This window comes from Miniopterus natalensis, chromosome 3, assembly GCF_054644295.1.
Source record: "Miniopterus natalensis isolate mMinNat1 chromosome 3, mMinNat1.hap1, whole genome shotgun sequence".
NCBI classification, from domain to species: domain Eukaryota; kingdom Metazoa; phylum Chordata; class Mammalia; order Chiroptera; family Miniopteridae; genus Miniopterus; species Miniopterus natalensis.
The window spans coordinates 101,231,230-101,253,006 of record NC_142083.1 but is presented as its reverse complement, the minus strand read 5'-3'; the positions used below and the strand labels follow the sequence as shown (position 1 = coordinate 101,253,006).

Sequence of the window (21,777 nt, the reverse complement as noted above, 5' to 3'; positions counted from 1 at the left end):
TCTGATTGGACTTTTGTTTCAACTACTTTGTACATTCCTCTCTAGAGTGCCAACTGTATGGTACAGAATTTTCAGACACTATTAATGACTGCAAGCAAGACAATTCTCTAAAGACACCTGTTCGCATTTAACTACGCAGGCCATAGGTGTAGCTACAAGACAGCAGGGCACAATGCAAGGGAACTACTCAGAGGAGACACTAGGCTTCCTGCCTGTGGCAGACATAGTTAGATGGTTCACTCAGAACCCATTCCCGATCCCCCTTCTCCTTGCCTGCCTGAAAAACCAAAATACTTGCTTTCTCAGCTTTCTGCACAGCCAGATGACACACTCTGGGGCAATGAAAGGCCTAACAGGGAGGGATTCCAGCACAGTAACTAAAAGTATGGGCTCTAGAAACAGTGCCTAGGTTCACTGTCACATGAGCTGTATAAATTTGGCCACTTCACTTGACCTGTTCCTTGGGCAGAATAAGTACACTGAGCTCATAGTGTTGTGGAGATAGAGGAATTAATAAACGTAAAGAACTCAGGAGAGTACCTGGTGTGTGGTAAACACTCTGTGTTAGCTGTTGCTATTTTAATCACCTGCACAATCTCTAAGGTAGATTGTTAAGTAAAGCACAGAGGTGCAGAGCAACACCGCTCGTGTGTGATGGCATCTGTGTGACTATGGAGAGGCTGGTGTGAGCGTACATATACACCTGCTTGTGTGTTGTGCCGATGCAGAACCACCTCTGCCAGGAGACCGGACCTGCTCTGAGTGGTGGCCTCTGGGATTCTGCACTGGGAAGACCTACTTCATAACATGTCCCTTCTTTCCTAACTGGACTGGACTTCTGAAATCATGTACTTCAGTTACTTAAAGATTTTAAATCGTTTTAAGAGAATCAACGCCCCTCCCCTTTCTCTTAGTTTGCGTTGTTCCCCAACAAAATGGACAGTCAAAAAATTATGGCAACTATATCTCAATAAAGCTGTGAAAAATTACAAAAGAAAACAGTCTCATAAAGTCGTAAGGTATTCAAACACAAACGGGATGGTAATTCCATTGGACATGCCCTGGAAGATTTCTCTAGTGAGCAAGAGGTTATATTCCGCCAACTCTAAGATTCACCTTTTTGGTGGCACAAAGGGAGAAGGGAGCTAGAGTAGAGGCCAGGGTATGATGAAAGAACGCGCAACCATCACAGACTGCTGGCACCAGACAGGAGGCACAGCAGGTGTGCTCCAAGGGCAGGCTTGTCCCCTATGAAGGGCATGAGCTCCAGAGCCAGACAGGCATGTTGTGACTTCTGGGCCAGCCACTCCTTCACTGTATGCACTGGACCAAGTTACCTAATATTCCTATCTGTAAAATGAGAATAACATCCGCCTTACAGGGTCGGTGTGAGCCATGAGCAGCAAGGCACCAGGCACGCAGCAAAGTACCCAAATAACAGAGGTACATGTCACTGGAGGGCAAGAATGATCACCTTCAAATGACTTGTTTGGTTGTCAATCTTTTAATATACAAACATAAAAAAAATGACAAACCAGAAAGCAGTTTTACATTGACTGAGTAGAGATAATTACATACAGCTGTCAACCCCAGAACCCGACATTGAATCACTATAGCGCCTGCTAGAGCCTAACCTCCGAGGCTGAGCCATTCGGCCCAACTCACAGAAGCGGCAGAGCATTAAGCAAGGCCAGCGTTCTCAGGCCCTCACTTCTAAGTCCTTCTAAACCAAGAGGTCAGAGCAGAACCAGGGAAGGTTGTACTGTTACCCAGAAGACAGTAAGAATAGCACTGGCGACTTCACTGACTACTCCTTGGGACTCTGTGCCACAGAGTTACTTTGAAAGGCCCCTGTGTATACATGTGATTGGGCCCAAGTACAGATATTTTGATCTGAACTGTGAGGTTTATAGCAAATACAGGGTGGGTCAAATGGTTCTAGGCCAGGGAACAAGTGTCACAAATGCTATGTCTTCAATGAAATAAGGCATATACTGCTACCCCCAAGTACCCTGAGGCACAGGGTGGCTGCCAGACTAGTCTATCCACATGGTAGACTTCAAACCTGTGACTTCGCAAAAAAACCCTGGGTGCTGAGGGTCCTCCTTCTAGTAAAAGCCACAGGCCCTACAACACAATGCTAGAAAGTCTTTTCTTAGTCACCCTTGGTTAAAATGACAGTTAAGGTCATTGGGGAAAGAAGAGAAATACTAACCACCCCTCCTTTCATGTTTCAGTAGCCAACAGGAATCTGGACTCCGAAAAGCCACAAACACTTTTTCTTCACGATTATGAGCAATTGTGGCAACTGGTCAAATGTGTTAGTGGCAGGAAAGCTGAGAGAGACCCATGTGAGTGGCACTCATGGTGGGGAGCTTATGGCGGTGAGCAGCACGTCAGCTCTGTGACTGCCATGGTGGACAGGGTGCTCCGCTCTGCAGCCTGTCTTGGGAAGCACCCAGCCATTCAAAGGACCAAGGGTGGGAGTGCTGAGAACAGATGATCTGTACCCCATAGATAATGGCATGGAGTGACTGATAACAGATACAGTTTAAGCAGAGCATTTGGAGACAACTCCTCTAGATGTTCTATTATTAAAGTCTTAAGAGCTCAGAGCAGAGGATGATTAAGAAATTCAGAAGAATTAAAAAAAAAAAACCCAACAACAAAAAAGGATGGGTAGAAGGTGTCAAAGACACAAGACCTCTTTGTAGATGTTGACTGGCTCACTTTGTCCCCAAGTTCATCTTAGAGCTCAAGTGAATTCAAGACATGAGACAGACACATTAGACTTGTGTCAAGGGCAAGAACTTCTGGTAGTAGCTCTTGGTGACGTCAATCATCAGCTCCTGGGTACACTCTGGAAGCTCCCCTGAGAACAGTCCTGGGGAAAGAAAGATCTGGTCAACCATGGGAGCCAGGGAGGCCTGCAGCTCTTTTCCTGTTTAAACCCCTAGAGGGCCCTTTTGTTTAGTCAAAAAATGTCAGAATGCTAGGTTTTCCATCTTTGGTGCTAACAGAATACTTCCACTGACAGTCTTCTAGATGACAAGAATTTTTTATACGTGGGGAAGGCAAATAATACTGCTCTCAAAATGGAGAAATCTATTCCAGGTAAAAGAGCTTGGCACATTATTGCATGAACTGAAGAGTTAAAGCAACTCTGACTACATCAAGGTTGTTCCAGACAAGGACTTGTCCACCCCATGGATTCAGGTGTGACACCTCCTGGGCAAGTCAAGGTGAGAACTCTCGAGGTAAGAAACTGCCCTCCTACTCGTACAATGAAATGAATCCAACATCCACCAGACAAAATATGGGTGGGAGTAGAACAGAAATGTGCTGTCAGGAGACAAAAGACGGGCCTCGTTGAAGAATATCCGGGAAAGAAGCACTCTCCTATGGATGGAAGTGTAAACTCATACGACCATTTTGAGGAGTAACTCAGGAATATCTAGCAAAACTTTTAAAAGTTCATACCCTGTGATCTGGCACATTTTTGGAGGGCTTGTGTTCGTAACCAGCTATCATGGGATATTACACTGGATCTTAGCCAAAAGGCCAAGCAGTGATAATGATGGGCTATTACTTCATCTGTGTGATCTGCCTGCCTCCTGGGGGCCTCTGAGTTTTTGGTTCCTGACCCAGATTCTTTCTGAATGATTTGCCTTTTAATTTGTTCTATGGCTCAGTTTCATGATGTGGAGCTCTCCAAAAATGTGCCAGTTTTCTTGCAACCCTATGCCTCTTATTAAAGATGGAGATTGCCAACAGCAGCTTTTAGATGGCTAGCTTTTGCTGTGAAACCAAATAAAATAAACATGGGAAGTATCTTAAGACAGAGCAAAAAGTTCTAAACTCTAAATAAAGGGGTGTGAGTGATCGTCAAGGCTTCCCCACTAACCAGCTCTCACACCTGGGACAGCCCACCCTCTCCAGGCCCCCATTTCCTCATTCATATAACAATCTCTAAGGTCCCAGGCAACTCGAATCCTTCATCAGAAGCTCCAAACACAGTGTTTCTTTGGATTTGAAAAACCTAGCAGTGGTTCCCTGACTCCTGCCATTGGCCATAAGCTGGTTCTAAGGACCTTCAACAAGTTAAAAGAGGTTAAGAAGTTTCCCCAGCAATGCATTTTTATTTATTTATTTTTTAAATAGAGAGAGAAAGGGAGGGAGGGAGAAGGAGAAACATTGATCGGCTATCTCTTGCATGCACCCAGACCAAAGAAGAAGCCATGACCTAGGTATGTGCCCTGACTGGGAATCAAACCCCCAACCTTTTGGTGTATGGATGACGCTCCAACCAACTGAGCCACCAACCAGGGCACAGTGAACTTCCCACCTCATATGACATGCTTGTCTGACAATCTGATCAGCACTTGCTGAGAACAATTACTTTTTCTCAGTGGGAACCCCATATGGAGAGAATTACTAATGATGTCTCTTCCTCCTCTGCAAAAACTGAGATGAATGAAATAGCAGAATGGCCAATTTCCTCCCCAAAGAATCTGGGTGGACGATGTTGTCCATCCTTGAAATTCATATTCAATGATCTGGGTAATGAGACTGTTTAAACTGGAAAAACAAGCCACCCGGTAGCAGATATCATCTATGAATTTGTGATGTGCCTGTGTATATGCCACAGAATTTCAACTGTGAAACAACATGAATGATGCTGTCTTGGGGTGGGGGGAATGTGAGGTTTCTGTCTTCCTTTGACGTCAGTGTTTTCCAGGCTTTCTAGGGTAAGCGTGTATTACTTCTGTTTCCTCGCGTGCTGTGTGATTGGAAACTCAGCTCAAGGGGGGTTTTACCTGAGAGCATCTGTCAGCTGAGGTCGAGAGGCGACGCATTTCCTTCTCTCAGGTGCCCTAGAGTGGTCACTGGTATCAGATCATGCTTTATGGTAACTTTTCAGTTTGGATATTCCTGGGCGGGGCAGAAAGTATAAGTCCAAATCCCCAACCAATGTGAGCATAAGGCCGTAGTTAGAATTCTCTGGAGAGACTTCCTTTTCCCTCCTAAAGCCCAAGCCAAGAGAAACATGCTTTTTGTGCTCTTCCTATGCTGATGGCAGTTGGTTCTACACCAAATTTTATTGGGGGACACCCTTCAAGAGGACCTCTGCCATGTGTGCATGCAAGGCTCTCTCTCATGCCCACAGTGTCAAACCCTCAGCTACTCTATTCGGAAGACAGAGTCACCTGAAGCATGCTTACAGTGTCCACTTAGTTTCCTCTTTGCTTCTGACCTGGATAATTTCCTTATCCAATTATGCATGTAAAAGGACACCTGTTGCCTTGGCTGGTTTTGCTCAGTGGTTAGAGTGTCAGCCTGCCGACTAAAGGGTCCTGGGTTCGATACCAGCTGAAGGCACCGTACCTCAGTTGCAGGCTCGATCCCCGGCCCTGTTGGGGTATGTGTGGGAGGCAACCAATCGCTGTATCTCTCTCACATCGATCTTTATGTTTCTCTTTCTCTCCCTTCCACTCTCTCTGAAAAGCAATGGAAAAAATATCCTCCAGTCAGGACTAAAGAAAAAAAAAAAATTAAAAAGGATACCTGTTAAATTATAAACAGCATTCTTAGGTGCTTTGTAGCAGAAGAATTTTTAGGTTAGCCAGACTAACATACTGTCAGAGACAGAAACTGCATGCATTGCTTTTGTGAAGGAAAATAAGCTTGAGTTCTCATAATCAACACCCATGGTTACCTGGGCAGCCCGAGAAGACAGTGAATGGCGGGACCACAGTTTCTGGGGGTAATACTGTGTTGTCAAGAATTTTGCAGCAGTCTTTCAACACACACCGACGCCCCTGAAATTAAAATGTTATTAATAGGAAATAGATCAGGAAATAAAAGTAAACATGGACAGCTAGTTTATATTCTCTTCATTAGCCAGGAATAGTGGCAAGAGGCTTGGCCACAATTCCCTACTTCAGATGGTACCTGCCAAGCAGGAGGAGGTAGGAATGAGTGTGAGTGTGTGTGTGTGTGAGTGCACATCTGGAGCGGGGTCTATACGCTAGGGACAGTTCAGGTTATCTTAAGCATTACAGATTATATGAAATTCGGTCTTCTAAGGGTTCTGTTTAATTTTCTTTTCTTTTTTTAATTTAGTGGGCATCTGTTTTGCTTGCCCAACATATGTTCGCCTTTCCTCTGGTAACGGAACCTGTCTCTCCCCTGGGAACTACCCCTATGCCCAGCTCAGCCCGTGTGCCTCAATCCCATCTCACACTCCAAAATCCAAGCTGGCCATAGAGACTGGCTTAGGGAATTGACATTTGAGCCAAAAAACAGTCTAATGAATCTCAACATCAGGGCTTCTGCTGGGACCACTGAGAAAAGAAGCTCCTCCCAGAGAGGTTTCTAAAGGACAGGACGGAAGGGGAACAGCCATCTTGCTTCCATGAGGAAAGACCCTTCCTGAGAGCCTCCCAGAGGAAAACAGAAAAGCGAAGGAAACTGATTCTCATGACTTCATTGAGGCCCTAGAACCACTTGTGCAGGAAATTAGAATCCACTTCTATACTTGTGATGTGTATTAGCCCATCCATCCACTGAAGGCTGAACCTTATGTCTGACTTTATGCACTGCCACCAACTTTCAGCTCTGCCACCACCCATGGCTTTCTGAGGGCAGGAGAGGAGGTCTGGGAGAGGCGTGTGTTCCACGGTTAAGGGCAAGCAGAGGCTTCTGTATACAGGTTAGAGGAGTGCCTCAGGTTACTGCTATAAGTTTTGTTCTTTACTGACTTACGTTTACATCCCCAGGGCCTGTAATCCACTGTGTTCTGGTCAGATGATCTGACACAATATACCTGGCTGAGAAGGGGAACTCCTAACAAATACCAGGACAATGCTAACCTGTTGAGATCTCAGATTTTACCAAAGAATATGAAGTATATTTTCATTTGGTTGTGTCCAAATTTTCCCCATTATTAAATACCCAAATCAGATGTATTTCCAGGAATTAACAGGTAGATTGCCAAATGAATTTTTTACCTCTAAAAAGCTTACACTTCTAAGGTCTGAATTTCTAAGTGTCTACTAACTTGTCTCCAGCTGGGTGGACAATACTTTGGCAACATCTTTAGCTCAGAAGCAAGTCATCACTGCAGCTACCCATCCTCCTTGCAAAGTGCTCTTCGATGAATTCCCTGATACTGGCAATTTCAAAAAATCCAGCAGCTGACCAGCTCCCTGGTGATTTCCAAATGACTCAAAGATGACATCTTAGCTCCTAATAACTCAGACTAAGCACATGGGGCCCTGAATAGAAGGAAAGAGAACATGCTGTGTAAGGCATGATACATTCACATAGAGAGATCTGTGCACAGTGGGCCCTGACAAAGAGGAACAAGGGACACAAATCTTCTCACTGTACCACCAGTCACCACACAGCCCGTATGCTCCTGCTGTGTCCACTGGTTGACCATTCTGCCCACTCAGAGAAATGAGGCTCAGCTGGGCTTCAGAGTATTCTGGGTAAACGGATCAACTAGAAAGCAGCAAAATAAAAAATGCAGGTACTTCTTAGGCATAATGGATTGGCAATTAGTGGAGAGGTTAACAGCTAAAACTATTTTATTCTTTCCTGGAGAACTTTCCTGAAGAGGTCAGGAAGTACATGTTGCCAGCATTAAGCCACCTATATCTCCTGATGCAAGTTATTTAGCATCTCTGAGCCTTGGTGTCCTCACCTGTGAAACAGGATGTAAAACCAACCTGTAGGGATGCTGTCAGGATCAGAGGGGTAAATGTACAACTCACGGCACAACAAGAGTGCCTATTAATACTGCCTGTTGGGCTTTTCCTGCAGGCATCTGGGCAATTCTGATTAATACCTACAACTTCACATATCCAAACAGAGACCACACTACCACACGGAGGCTATAAGAAGGATCTGTGTCATGGGGCATGCCAGACTCTAAAATTAGAGTTCCTGCCAGCTCTAATATTCTAGAATCCTAAAAGAATCTTTCTCCTCACATTACCTGAGAATCTGTAAAGGCTCAGGAAATAAGTACAGTACTACCAATACTGAGCAACGACTTTGTCATGACAGTCAACTGAAAAGTGACCCAAGAAGCAGAGTGCCTGACAATAGGGCTAGAATTCCCCAAGCCCTGGGAGCAGCATCTGGATTGGATCTTTTCAGATATCTGCTCTAGGGCTAAAGGACAGGGCTAAAGGATAGGGCTAAAGGACTCTGCAGGTATGGCGATGTCTTCACCTTGCTGTGGGAAACACCAGAAAAACCCAGCTGTGGCTTGGAAGGTCAAACAGGGTGAGGGACAGGCTGGATTTCGCTATCTTCTCTTTCATCAATGGCAGGCCAACCCACAGACTTTCTGTCTAACACTAAGAACTCTGGAGGTGCATACTTGGCAAAACAACCACTGCCCTTAATTCTGGGTAACAAGTCAGGTTGGAATGTTTCTTGTGGGATTCTTGTGGTTCTCCCCTGCACCATGCCCTTGTGGCTCCTGGAATATTAACTGTATAGATGCTGCAAGTTTTCAGAGTCAGAGTCTTATCCAGAGCAGAGAGCCAGCTCTGTGTTAATGGGAGCAGCCATTTAATAACATGAAAAAGTATTGGCTTTTCCTAGAATCTTGTCTGAGGTACAAGTTTAAAGTGTAGGAAACAGCCCAGCCAGCGTGGCCCAGTGGTTGAGCATCGACCTATGAATCAGGAGGTCACAGTTCGATTCCTGGTCAGGGCACATGCGCAGGTTGAGGGCTCCATCCCCAGTGGGAGGTATGCAGGAGGTAGCTGATCAATGACTCTCTCTCATCTCCCTCTCCCTTTCTCCTTCTGAAATCAATAAAAACACATATGTTTTTTTTAAAAAAGGTCCATCTTGTGTGAAATCTTTAAAAATAAATAAATAAAGTGTAGGAAAACATTTTCCCTAAACAGAATTTGGCTCTAATCATTAACATTCTCATAAATCCTAACTGAAACCAAGCTCTTCATCTATGAAATACCAAGAAACCCAACTTTGTGAAGACTTAGTGGGATCAAAAAGCTGATGCCGAGGCTCCCATGAACCAGGGTCCTATGGGTTCTGTTGCACAAGGGGATCCTGTGCACCCTGCATGCCCATCACCCTCAACTACCTGCAGTTCCCTGCAGTCATGTCCTGTGATGACTCTGAGTCAGTCTCTTAACTGAAATGCCCACCCTCCCCCGTCTAGGAGCCAATTTCACCTCACCACACCAGACAGTAAGATCCCTGAGGTAAGGCAACAGTAGGCCGTATAGCAGAGTGGCCATTCATACCACCCAGCTCTACTTAATAGCCTCATCGATCCTCTAGTATCTAAGGTCTCCAGTCTTCTCACCTGCAAACAGGGAGAACAATAGCATCTACCACCCTTGGAGGTTGTGAGGAGCAAAAAAACATGGAAGGAAAGAGTTTAACACCATAGGGAAGAGTTTCAATAAAGATCAGCCATGGTCATTAATGCAATTATAATGCCAGTAGACCAGAAACTACTTCTACCTTGTCTGGTACAGAAGCAGAGGCCCACTGATGTGAGAAACAGGAGCTAGAGGGGAAGCAAGGCTGCTTAGCCAGCCAAGTCACCATACTCACAATCACACAGTTCTTGCCAACATGAACATAAGAGCCAATCTGAGCAGCGTTGACCACACAATCTTCCTCAATAAAAACATGGTCCCCAATATGTAAAGGAAAGAATGCAACGCTATAGAAAAAAAAGAAGATGAACAAAGAAAGGTCAAGGTGATGAATTTCTGGTCAAGGCTTACAGAACTACAGATCCTAATCTCAACTTCATCATCTTGTCCTAATAAGACTGTTCCTAGCAAGAAGGGAATCCTCAGGCTAGGGAAATTCTATAATTCTACTAGCTCAAAATCAGAAATATTAAACCAAGGAAACAGCAAGGCAGAAGGGGCAAGATATTCTAAGCTAAAAGAACTAGCACCATGCCCTGGCAAGTGTTGCTTAGTGGTTAGAGCGTCAGCTTGCACACCAAAGGGACTTGAGTTCAATTTCCGGTCAAGGGCACATATGTGGGTTGTAGGTGTGCAGGAGGCAACCAATAGATGTGTCTCTCTCACACTGTTTTTCTTTCTCCCTCCCTCCCTTCCACTGTCTCTAAAAAAGCAACGGAAAAAATATCCTCAGGTGAGAATTAATAACGATGACAGAAAGAACTGGCACCATATACAAATGAGTGAATGTGTGCTCATTTCTGCTTCCTTTGAAAATGCTCACAGATCACATTTTTAGTAATCCGCTCTATAATATGCCAGGGACTGACATCAGGTTTGTGAGATATAATTTCTAGCACCCAACATTCGAAAAATGTATATATTCATTCATTTTATTGAGTTTCTACTATATGCCAGACTCTAAGCTAGAATTGGGGATACAATGGCAAGGATAAGCAATGCAATCCTGCCCACAAGGAGCTTACAAGAGAAGAAACAAGATTAAATAAATGATTATATGTAAAGTAGTTACAACTGAAGGAAGTGCTACAGAAGAAAAAAACCATGTCATGTGAGGATATAACAAGGAGACTTGACCCAGAATGGAGGTTTGGTGAAAGCTTAATCGAAAGTGACATATATAAGCCAAGACTTGAACATGAGTAGCAGTTAGTGGCTTTCTACAGGCTTCTAACACTGCTCTCACTCTCCAGGATTCCTAAAGTGTCATGGACAGAGGTTCTGTGATCATACTTACAAGTAATTTCAGTACCTTGGGATAGGAAATATTTGGGCTGGAATGAATATAAAGTAGCTGGATGCTCACTGGCTCTTTTCAGCCCTGCATTCCATTCTAAAAATATGAATGAATTAAGAAAAATTTAAAGAGTAAAATGCTCTTTAAATTTTCCTTAATTCATTCATTTTTTATCTGTACACCTTGTGTGGCAATGAAGTTCCTGACCTCATCATAGTCTACAATAGCACTGCCAGTTCCTCAATCTTTTTTTGAATTTTTTAATATCTTTATTGATTTCAGAGAGAGGAAGGGAGAGGGAGAGAGAGAAACAACAATCATGAAAGAGAGTCATTGATTGGCTGCCTCTTGCATGCCCCCGACTGGGGATAGGGCCCGCAACCCGGGCATGTGCCCTGACCAGGAATCAAACCTTGATTGCCTGGATCCTAGGTCAACACTCAATTGCTGAGCCACGCCCAGCCGGGCTGCAAAGTTCATTCTTGATGCTTTTCTTGGACCATATCTAGCCCAATAATGCTTTTAGCAGAAAGTGGAGTCAACACCTCTAGCAGAATATCAGTCACTGCACAAAACCACAAAAGGGTACCTACCACAAGTGTTCTGATTTCCCCCAATAGCCTTCTGAGTTAATGAGTGAATAGTTTCCCGTGAGTGATTTAGAGTGACGAACTGCTCCAACCCCTGTATATCATGGAAAGCCTAGAGCCCAACATCATTATGGGGGATACAGGATAATTCCTGTATGATACACTCCCAGATATTAAAGTTAGTCTGGCCCAGCAGGTGTGGCTCAACAATTGAGCACCGGCCTATGACCCAGGAAATCACGGTTTGATTCTGGGTCAGGGCACATGCCTGGGTTTCGAGCTTAATCCCCAGCAGGGGGTGTGCAAGAGGCAACCAGCCAATCAATGACTCTCATTATTGATGTTTCCCTCTCTCTCTCCCTCTTCCTTCCTCTCTCTGAAATGAATAAAAATATATTAAAAAATAAAAAGTTAGCTGCTCTCTTTTCTGTTCCTCCTTTACATTGTTCATATCAATGTGACAGGACTATCACATTACATAGTGGTGATCACGTTATAGTATCACATTATATAGTAGCTATGTGTTTATGTAAACGTTTCTACCACTAGGTTTGAAGAACCCTGAGGCAGGCCCTGGCCAAGTAGCTTAGCTGGTTAGAGCATCATTCCAATACGCCAAGGTTGCAGGTTCAATCCCTGGTCAGGGCACATATAAGAATCAACCAATGAAAGTATAAATAAGTGGAACAACAAATCCATGTTTCTCTTTCTCCCTTCCTCTCTAATAATAAATTTATTTTAAAAAACAACCTTGAGGCAGGAATGCTATTTTATCTATCTTTATATGCCCTGCTTATAACTTAGAGACTGGCATAAGGAGAGTATTCAATAAATGCTTGTTGAATTCCTGGATGAAATGCAGATGGTGTCACAGGTAGGAACCAGGAGAGTAAATTAGCCAAGAGAATACCACCATAGCAGGTATAGTGGCCAGCTTTCCAGCCCTGTCCATGCCCTTTCTTGGACACTCCTTATTCCCACTGTGAGACGAGTAGGCCTGACTTGATCTGGCCTCTGGATCACAACTATTAGACAGCTATCAGGGGTGAACACTTAACTCATGCTGAGCCAATCAGATTCCCTCTACCACAAATTTGAAATAAGACCTGAGATCTCTACTTGGTATCTGTTGGAAGTCTAAAAGGAGAAATGATATAAATAAGGGGCAGAGGCAGCAAAGCTGGCTCCAGGAGGAAAGGGGAAAGAGCCAATTTGAGACAGAGGAGAGGGAAACAGAAGTGCACAGAGAAGGGCAGATAAATACAAAGTATAATTCTGGAGAGAGAGAGAGAGAGCACTAGATACACAGAATAGTAGTCTTGATTCTGGCTAGGTGACTACTTTTGGGCTCTAGTCCCTTATAAGGCTTGGCCCTTTTTTCTACTCTTAGGTTCCATCAAATATGCCTGTGTGTGTTTATTTTGTTTATTTTTAATTTTTATTTTATAACACTTTATAGGAGTGACAAATTTATTGGAGTGACAATGGTAAATATGAACATATAGTTTTCAGGTGTGGGTTTCTATGTCACAAGATCTGTATATTGCTCTGTGTGCCCACCACCCGTTTGTGTCTGTTTAATAAGAACTCCCTTTGCTTTTGCCAGCTTAAGTGGATTCTGTTTCTGGAAACCAACCAACCTTCACCACCACCACCAGACTAGGACCACCACCACTAGAGCTGTGCCCATTTTGGTGAATTCTTACTCATTGTCTCCAACAATAGCATAGACCCATTCTTTACACCACAATTCAAAACATGGAGAATACCACCAGTAGCAACAGCTTGTCCAAGACTGAAAGAAGATAACTAAGTTACATACCCTTTGCTGAATTTCTTGAACGGTGGCCTTATGACACTCCGGCTTTTCACAACACAATGACGTCCAACTCTTACATTTGCCAGATCCCCTCGGATAATACAGTCATTCATCACAATGGTCTATAAAACAAACCACACTTATAAATTATCGACATAAATGAAAACATAACAACAAAAAAAGAGTAGGTAATAAGATCCTGAGTGAAAATTGTGCTATGATCTACTGAGTCACATATTCTATCTAAAGGTATAACTTACAAGGTTAAGACCTTCTTTGGACCCTGATTTGAACAAATCATTAAAAAAAAGTATCTTGAGATACTGGAAAGACTAAACATGGACTGAGGATTAGATGATATCAGGGAATTACTAGATTTTTTTAAAACTTGTAAGAGAAGTTCCTTTATAACACTGACTGCATGGTTTGCTATTAAAGTTTGGTCTTGTGGCCTTCGCAAGCCATAGAGAGTGACTTTTATCTACATTACTTGTGGGTCACAAGGGCAAGTTTATTCACAAATGCCTGAAATTTGAATTCCAACCTGATGGGCAACTGAGATATGCCAATAACAGTAATTACAAAAATGATGTCATGGTCAGAAACGAGGTATATGTACATAAAAGTGTGATGGAGAAACTGAAGAGAATAATTGATGACAGTGAAATTACCAAAGAGAATGATGCCATGTGGCCTCCCAGGACAGAGTGGGCCAGCAGGAGCTTGAATTTGTTATTGGAGATGAACACAATTCTTTCATAACACCAAAAAATTGGTTCCCTTGATTCCAAGATGGCGGCAGATTAAGTGGAAGTTACACTGACATTCTCCCAGGACCAAACTGGAATTAAAACTAAAATATAGAAAAACCATTCTGAATAATCAACTGAAGAGTAGCTGGAGAGCACTCTCATAACCAAGGAGGAAATGTGGAGACAGAATAGAGACTGATAGGAAGTATGGAGGTATGAGAGGGCTGGCAGGGCTCCCACAGGCAGCAGCTGAAGGTTTGGAGGGATATCTCAGCTGTGGGGGCTTCCCACTGAGGACTCTGGGGCCTAAATCCCAAGCTGGGATCCCCAGCCCAGAGCACCAGAACTGAGAAAGGTGCCCATATAACATCTGGCTGTGAAAAGCAGCCGGGTTTCTGTCTGCCAGGGAGAGAGGGCTGGAAACACAGGCACCCTCTTAAAGTGCCAATGCAGAACGTTTCATGTGCAGCCACTCACCTTGGGATCTGGCAAAGGGAGGGCAGAGTAGACTAGAATGGTGTGAAAGGAGTCTAGGGTTGTGGGCTCTTGAAATAGAGCGTAGAGGGCAGTCACCTGGATTCCTGTGTTGAGTGATTCCCTTATACTGGAGAGAACACCTTTCTCAGGCAGACACTTACCATCCAGGCATCGTTTGCCTGGGGGAGGGGGAAGCAATTGCCCACAATGCTGGAAAACCTCTCACCCTGCCCTGTGGAGTTTACACTGTGCTGTGGTCTACAGCATGAGTCTCATTATGAGACTCAGGTTAACAGCCTGAACACAAAGGCAGATCACTGGGTGCACTGAATCTTTGCCTGATCTGCTTCTTGACCCGGGCCTCGGAAAAGCAGACCTCGGTGTGCATCTTGGTCCTTTCCAATGGCACCCAGCCCCAAGCAGTGGGAGCCACAAGCTGTGGGTTGTTGATAGCTCCAAACAGGGTGCTCAAGGCCAGTCACAAATAGCATCTGAAATTGGCCTGCACCAGAGACCAGTCAAAAGACTGGGAGTCCTAGCAGATCTACCTAATACATAGAAACAAATCCAAACAGGCATCCAAAATGGATAGACAAAAAAACCAGCCCCAAATGAAAGAATAAGAGAATTCTCCAGAAGACGAGCTAAATGAAATGGAGATAAGCACTCTATCAGAGATAGAGTTCAGAATACTGATCATAAGGATGCTCAACAGCATGAGAAAAGAAATGGAAACTATGAAGGAAATTAAGAATGACAGCAGAAATAAAAAAAAAAAAACATTTGAAGGAGTAAACAACAGATTAGGGGAAGCTGAAGATCAGATCAGCAAATTAGAAGACAGTGTAGAAAAAAAAAATCACTCAATCAGAGAACCAAAAAGAAAAAACAATGAAAAAAAGGACAGTTTAAGGGAGTTATGGGACAACAAGAAACAAAACAATATTAGCATCACAGTAGCCCCAGAAGATGTAGAAAGTAAGCAAGGGTTAGAGAACCTGTTTGAAGAAATAATGGTAGAAAACTTCCCTAACCTGGTGAAGGAAAAAGTCACACAAGTTCAGAAGGCACAGAGAGTCCTAAGCAAAAAGAACCCAAAGAGGCCCACACCCATATCATAATTAAAATGCCAAAAATTCAAGACAAAGAGAGAATCTTAAAGGAAGCAAGAGAAAAACAATCTGTTACCTACAAAGGAGCTCCCATAAGGCTGTCAGCTGATTTCTCATCAGAAACTCTACAGGCCAGAAGGAAATGGCATGAAATATTAAAGAGACTAAACTCTTTCAGTCTCTTTTTGTCTGGGAAGCTTTTTATTTCATCTTCTATTTTGAATGATAGTCTTGCTGGCTGGTTAGAGTAGTCTCAGTTTCAGATCTTGCAATCAGCATTGCAAGAAATGTTAAGGGACTGCTTAATAAGGAGTAGAAATATGTAGAGAAAGATAGGCATAAGGAATTAAAATGGCAATAAATGAGTACCTACCAATAATAACCTTCAATGTAAATGGATTATATGCTCCAGTCAAAAGACATTGGGTAGCTGAATGGATAAAAAAACATGACCCAAATATAAGCTGTCTATAAGAGACCCACCTCAGAACAAAAGACTCACACAGGATGAGCATGAAAGGATGGAAAAAATTTTTCCATGCAAATGGAAAAAAAAAAAAAGCTGGGGTAGCAATACTCGTATCTGACAAAATAGACTTCAAACTAAAGGCCATAACAGGAGTCAATAAAGGTCACTACATAATAGTAAAGGGATTGATTCAATAAGCAGGTATAACCCTGGTAAACATATATGCACCCAATATAGGAGCACCTAAATATATAAAAAAACTTCTGGAGGAGATCGACAGCAATAGTCATAGTAGGGGATTTTAACATCCCACTGAATTCACTGGAGAGATCTTCCAGACAAAAAATCAACAAGGAAACAGTGACCCTAAATGACACACTAGATCAAATAGATTTAAATATGTGTGTGTGTGTGTGTGTGTGTGTGTGTATCTTTATTGATTTCAGAGACAAAGGGGGAGGGATAGAGGGAGACTGAAACATCAATGATGAGAGAGTCATTGATCAGCTGCCTCCTACACCACCCGCCCACTGGGGATCAAGCCCACAACCTGGGCATGTGCCCTGACTGGGAATCAAACCTTGACCTCCTGGATTATATGTCAATGTTCAACCGCTGAGCCATGCCGGTCGGGCTAGATCAGATAGATTTAATTGACATTTACAGAACGTTTCACCCCAAAGCTCCAGAATATACATTCTTCTCAAGTGCACATGGGACATTCTCAAAGTTAGACCACATGTTAGGACACAAATCAGGTCTCTACACACACGTTCAAGGAGATTAAAATTGTATCAAGCATCTTCTCAGATCACAATGGCATGAAATTAGAAATCAACAATAGTAAAAAACACTCAAAAACATTCAAACACATGGAGGGTAAATAGCATGTTATTAAACAATGAACAGGTTACCAATGAGATCAAGGAAGAAATAAAAAACTTCCTGGAAACAAATGAAGATGAACACACAACAGCCCCAAATCTATGGGACACAATGAAAACAGTCTGAGAGGGAAGTTCATAGCACTCACTGAAAAAACAAGAAAAAAATTTTTAAAATACACTAGCTAACCCTATAATTTAAAGACTTAGAAAGAGAACAACAAGCACAGCCCAGAGTAAGTAGAAGGACGGAAATAATAAAGATCAGAGCAGAAATAAATGACATAGAAACTAAAAAAAAAAATACAAAAGATCAATACAAAGAACCAAGAACTGGTTCTTTGAAAAGATAAACAAGATTGATGAATCTGTAGCTAGACTCATCAAGAAACAAAGAGAGAGGACCCAAATAAATAAAATCAGAAATGAAAGAGGTGAAATAACAACTGACCCAACAGAAATAGAAAGGATTGTAAGAAAATACTATGAACAACTATACGCCACCACGCTGGACAACCTGGATGAAATGGACAAATTTCTAGAAAAATACAACCTGCCAAAGCTGAGTCAGGTAGAATCAGAGAACCTGAATGGGCCAATAACAGATGATGAAATTGAAGCAGTAATAGAAAAACTCCCAGCAAACAAAAGCCTTGGCCCAGATGGCTTCACAGGGGAGTTTTACCAAGCATTCAAAGAAGAATTAACACCTATCCTCCTCAAACTATTCCAAAAAGTCCAAGAGGAAGGAATACTTCCAAGCTGTTTTTACGAGGCCAGCATTAGCCTAATTCCAAAACCAGATAAAGACACCACAAAAAAAAAAAAAGAATGATAGGGCAATATCCCAGATGAACACAGAAGCTAAAATCCTCAACAAAATATTAGCAAATCAGATCCAGCAATATATTAAAAAGATCATACACCATGACCAAGTAAGATTTATTCCAGGGATGCAAGGATAGTACAATATTTGCAAATCAATAAATGTGATACATCACATAAACAAATTGAAAGACAAAAATCATATGATCATATCAATAGATGCAGAAAAAGCAGTTGACAAAATCCAATACCCATTTTTGATAAAAGCTCTCAGGAAAGTGGGAATAGAAGGATCATACCTCAAATAATAAAGGCCATATATGACAAACCCACAGCCAACATCATACTCAATGGGCAAAAACTAAAAGCATTTCCCTTAAGAACAGGAACAAGACAGGGGTGTCCACTTGTAACATAGTACCGGAAGTCCTAGCCACAGCCATCAGACAGGAAGAAAACATAAAAGGTATCAAAATAGGAAAGGAGGAAACAAAACTGTCATTATTGGCAGATGACATGAAATTGTACATAGAAAATCCTAAAGACTCCACCAAAAAACTACGAGATTTAATAAGTGAATTCGGCAATGTAGCAGGATATAAAATTAAAACCCAGAAATCAGTGGTATTTTTAATATACCAATAATGAACTCACAGAAAGAGAAACTACAAAAACAATCCCATTTACCATTGCAACAACAAAAAAAATTAAGATACTTAGGAATAAACTTAACCAAGGAGGCAAAAGCCCTGTATTTGGAATACTACAGGAAACTGCAAAAAGAGATAGAGAAAGATATAAACAAGTGGAAGAATATACTGTGTTCATGGATTGGAAGAATTAATATCATTAAAATGTCCATACTACCCAAAGCAATCTATAGATTCAATGCAATCCCTATTAAAATACCAAGAGCATATTTCACAGATTTAGAACAAATACTGCAAAACTTTATATGGAAAAAAGACTCCGAACAGCCACAGAAATCTTGAGAAAGAACAACGCTGGAGGGATCACAATACCAGATATCTAGCTATACTACAAAGCCATTGTAATCAAAACAGCCTGGTACTGGCACAAGAACAGGCATAAAGATCAGTGGAACAGAACCCAGAACCCAGAAATCCACCCAAGCCATTTCACTTAATTAATATTTGACAAAGGAGGCAGGAGCATACAATGATGTAAAGACAGTCTCTTCGATAAAAGGTGCTGGGAAAATTGGACAGGTACATGCAAAAAAATGAAACTAGACCACCAACTTATACCATACACAAGAATTAACTCAAAATGGATAAAAGTCTTAAATGTAAGTCATAAAACCATAAAGATCCTAGAAGAAAACATAGGTAGCAAAATCTCAGACATATCTTGTAGCAATATGTTTGCCAAAACATCTCGTAGGGCAAGAGAAACAAAGGAGAAAATAAAGAATGGGACTACATAAAAATAAAAAGCTCCTGCACAGCAAAAGAAACCATCAACAAAACAGAAAGGGAGCCCACTGTATGGGAGAACATATTTGCCAATAATACATCTGATTAGGGGTTAACTTCCAAAATATATAAGGAACTCATGCAACTTAACAAAAGAAAGACAAACAATCCAATTAAAAAATGGGCAAAAGACCTAAAATAGACACTTCTCTAAAGTGGACATACAGATGGCCAAGAGACATGGGAAAAAATGTTCAAAGTCACTAATCATCAGAGAGATGCAAATTAAAACAACAATGAGCTATCAATTCACACCAGTCAGAATGGCTGCCATCAAAAAATCACCAAATGACAAGCACTGGCAAGGATGTGGAGAAGAGGGAACCCTAGGGCACTGCTGGTAGGGATGCAGACTGGTGCAGCCACTGTGGAAAAGAGTACGGAGTTTCCTCAAAAAATTAAAAATGGAACTGCCATTTGACCCAGTGATGCCACTTCTAGGATTATATCCTAAGAAACCAGAAACACCAGTCAGAAAGAATTTATGCACCCCTATCTTCATAGCAGTATAATTTACAATAGCTAAGATCTGGAAACAGCCCAAGTGCCCATCAGTAGATGAGTGTGGATAAAAAAGCTGTAGTATTACCTGGCCCACATGCCTCAGCAGTTAAGTATCGACCTATGATCCAGGAGATCAAGGTCTGATTCCTAGTCAGAGCACATGCCCGGGTTGCAGGCTCAATGCCCAGTAGGGGGTGTGCAGGAGGCAGCCGATCAATGACTCTCTCATCATTAACATTTCTATCTCTCTGTCTCCCTCTCCCTTCATTTTTCTGAACTCAATAAAGACATATTACAAATTTTTTTTTTTTTTAAAAGCTGTGGTATTTACACCATGGAATACTATGCAGCTGTAAAAAAGAAGGATCTCTTACCCTTTGGGACAGCATGGTGGGACCTGGAGAGTATTATGCTAAGTGAAATAAGCCAGTCAGAGAAAGAATCACATAATCTTACTCATATGTGGAATATAATGAACAAAACAGACTGAGGAACAAAACAGATCCAGAGACATAGAAGCATGGAACTGACAAATCTCAGAGAGAAGGCAGGAGTGAGGGAGTGGGTGGGGAGAGATAAATCAAAGAACTTATATGCATATATGCATAACCCAGGGACACAGACAATAGTGTGTGGAAGGCCTGGGGGTGGAGGGGAACAGGGACATCTGTAATACTTTCAACAATAAAGATAAAAAAAAAATTGGTTTCCTTGCCCTGGCCTGTTTGGCTCAGTGTTTAGAGTGTTGGCCCATGGCCTGGAGGGTCACCGGTTCAGGCCTGGTTTGGCGGGGAGGAGGCAGCCAATTGATGTGTCTCTCTTGTGGATGTTTCTCTCTCCCTGACTCCCCACCTCTCCCTCTCCTTCCTCTCTTCCTTCCACTGTCTCTAAAAATCAGTGGGGGGAAAAAATGTATCCTTAGGTGAGGACTTAAAAAACAAATTGGTTCCCTTATTGATGTCAATCAATCCAAGGACCCAGAAGGCTTAGGAGTATTTTATCATCTTATCCAAGACCTGACGTGTTTGGTTTTCAGTCTTATTGGATTATACTTCAAAATTAAGCCAATCTAGACTGAATATTGGTGTGCACACACGGGGGCTAAGAGCAATGTGACAATCTGTGGAAAGAAGGCAAAGGTATGCATCCTGCAGGTGGCTTTGTCCCTTACCTTGCCGTTGAGGACGATGTTCTGACTTCCGCACAACACTGACTGGCGGCTGACTTTGTTCCCCGACGCCTGGAAGGAAAGAGCAGGAAATGAGAGGGAGCACGCCGAGTGGGTTTTGGGCTAGAGGTTTCCACCAACAAAGTTCATATTGGAGAGAAAATGACTTGAAATGGCGTGTAGTCTACCATGGAACGAGTCCGTAATTTCAGTAAAGCAAGGGTGATTAGGAAACGAGATTCGGAGGCCGGGCCGGTCTGCCTACAGCCCAGTGACATCGGAGACGGGCATTCAGGCCCCCATCCCACGCCTCGGGCCGAGCCCCTATCGCAGAACTGTGAGAGTTCAGCGAAAACCAAAACAGCAGGAGCAACGTTGACTGAGCAGCTTACACACATCATGTATTGACTCTGAAGTACCTAACGTAATTAGCACGTAATAAATCAGGTTCGTCCTTAAGGGCCCGACGCCTGGAGCTGTAATTGATATCAGGATGGACGAGACTTGTCCTGCTTTCTCGAAAGCATTTTATCTCTACGAGGAGATCAGGATTCAATGAAAAAGCCTACACTGGCCGTTTCAGGAATAAATGACAAGGCCGGAGCACGCACGCCCGTACGCGCCTCGGGACCCGCCGGGGCGGGGCGGGGCGGGGCGGGGCGGGGCGGGCCGGGTGTGGTCGCGCGCACCGTCTCGATGTACTCGGACTTGTTGTAGAGCAGCTCGCCCAGCTCCATGGCCACCAGGTCCTTCGAGCAGCCTCGGCCCCTGTCAGAGTCTGTCAGTCGGTCCGCAGACAGAGAAGCCGGCTACTTCCGGCGAGCCCTGCACTTCCGCTCCCAGGCTGCCCCGGGCCTCGTCCCCGCTCGGCTCTCCCCGGCTGCGCGTGCGCAGGCCGAGCGCCGGAACTCCCCGGCGGCGTGGGCGGCGCTGGTCTCGCGCCGGTCGCG

At 43.1% G+C, this 21,777-nt stretch overlaps 1 protein-coding gene and 1 pseudogene across 1 annotated transcript; one reads left to right on the top strand and one right to left on the bottom strand.

Annotated features, from left to right (window-relative positions):
- Positions 1-1,485: 1,485 nt before the first annotated feature.
- DCTN5 (dynactin subunit 5) lies at positions 1,486-21,623 on the bottom strand. The gene is made up of 6 exons (XM_087815847.1): positions 21,517-21,623; positions 20,831-20,899; positions 13,144-13,262; positions 9,610-9,721; positions 5,717-5,819; positions 1,486-2,884 (listed from the first exon to the last, which is right to left on the bottom strand). Exons 1-6 carry the CDS (start codon positions 21,562-21,564, stop codon positions 2,787-2,789), a joined length of 549 nt encoding a protein of 182 aa, XP_087671973.1. The 5' UTR covers positions 21,565-21,623; the 3' UTR covers positions 1,486-2,786.
- LOC148093601 (protein mago nashi homolog pseudogene) lies at positions 13,735-13,925 on the top strand (annotated as a pseudogene).
- Positions 21,624-21,777: the final 154 nt, after the last annotated feature.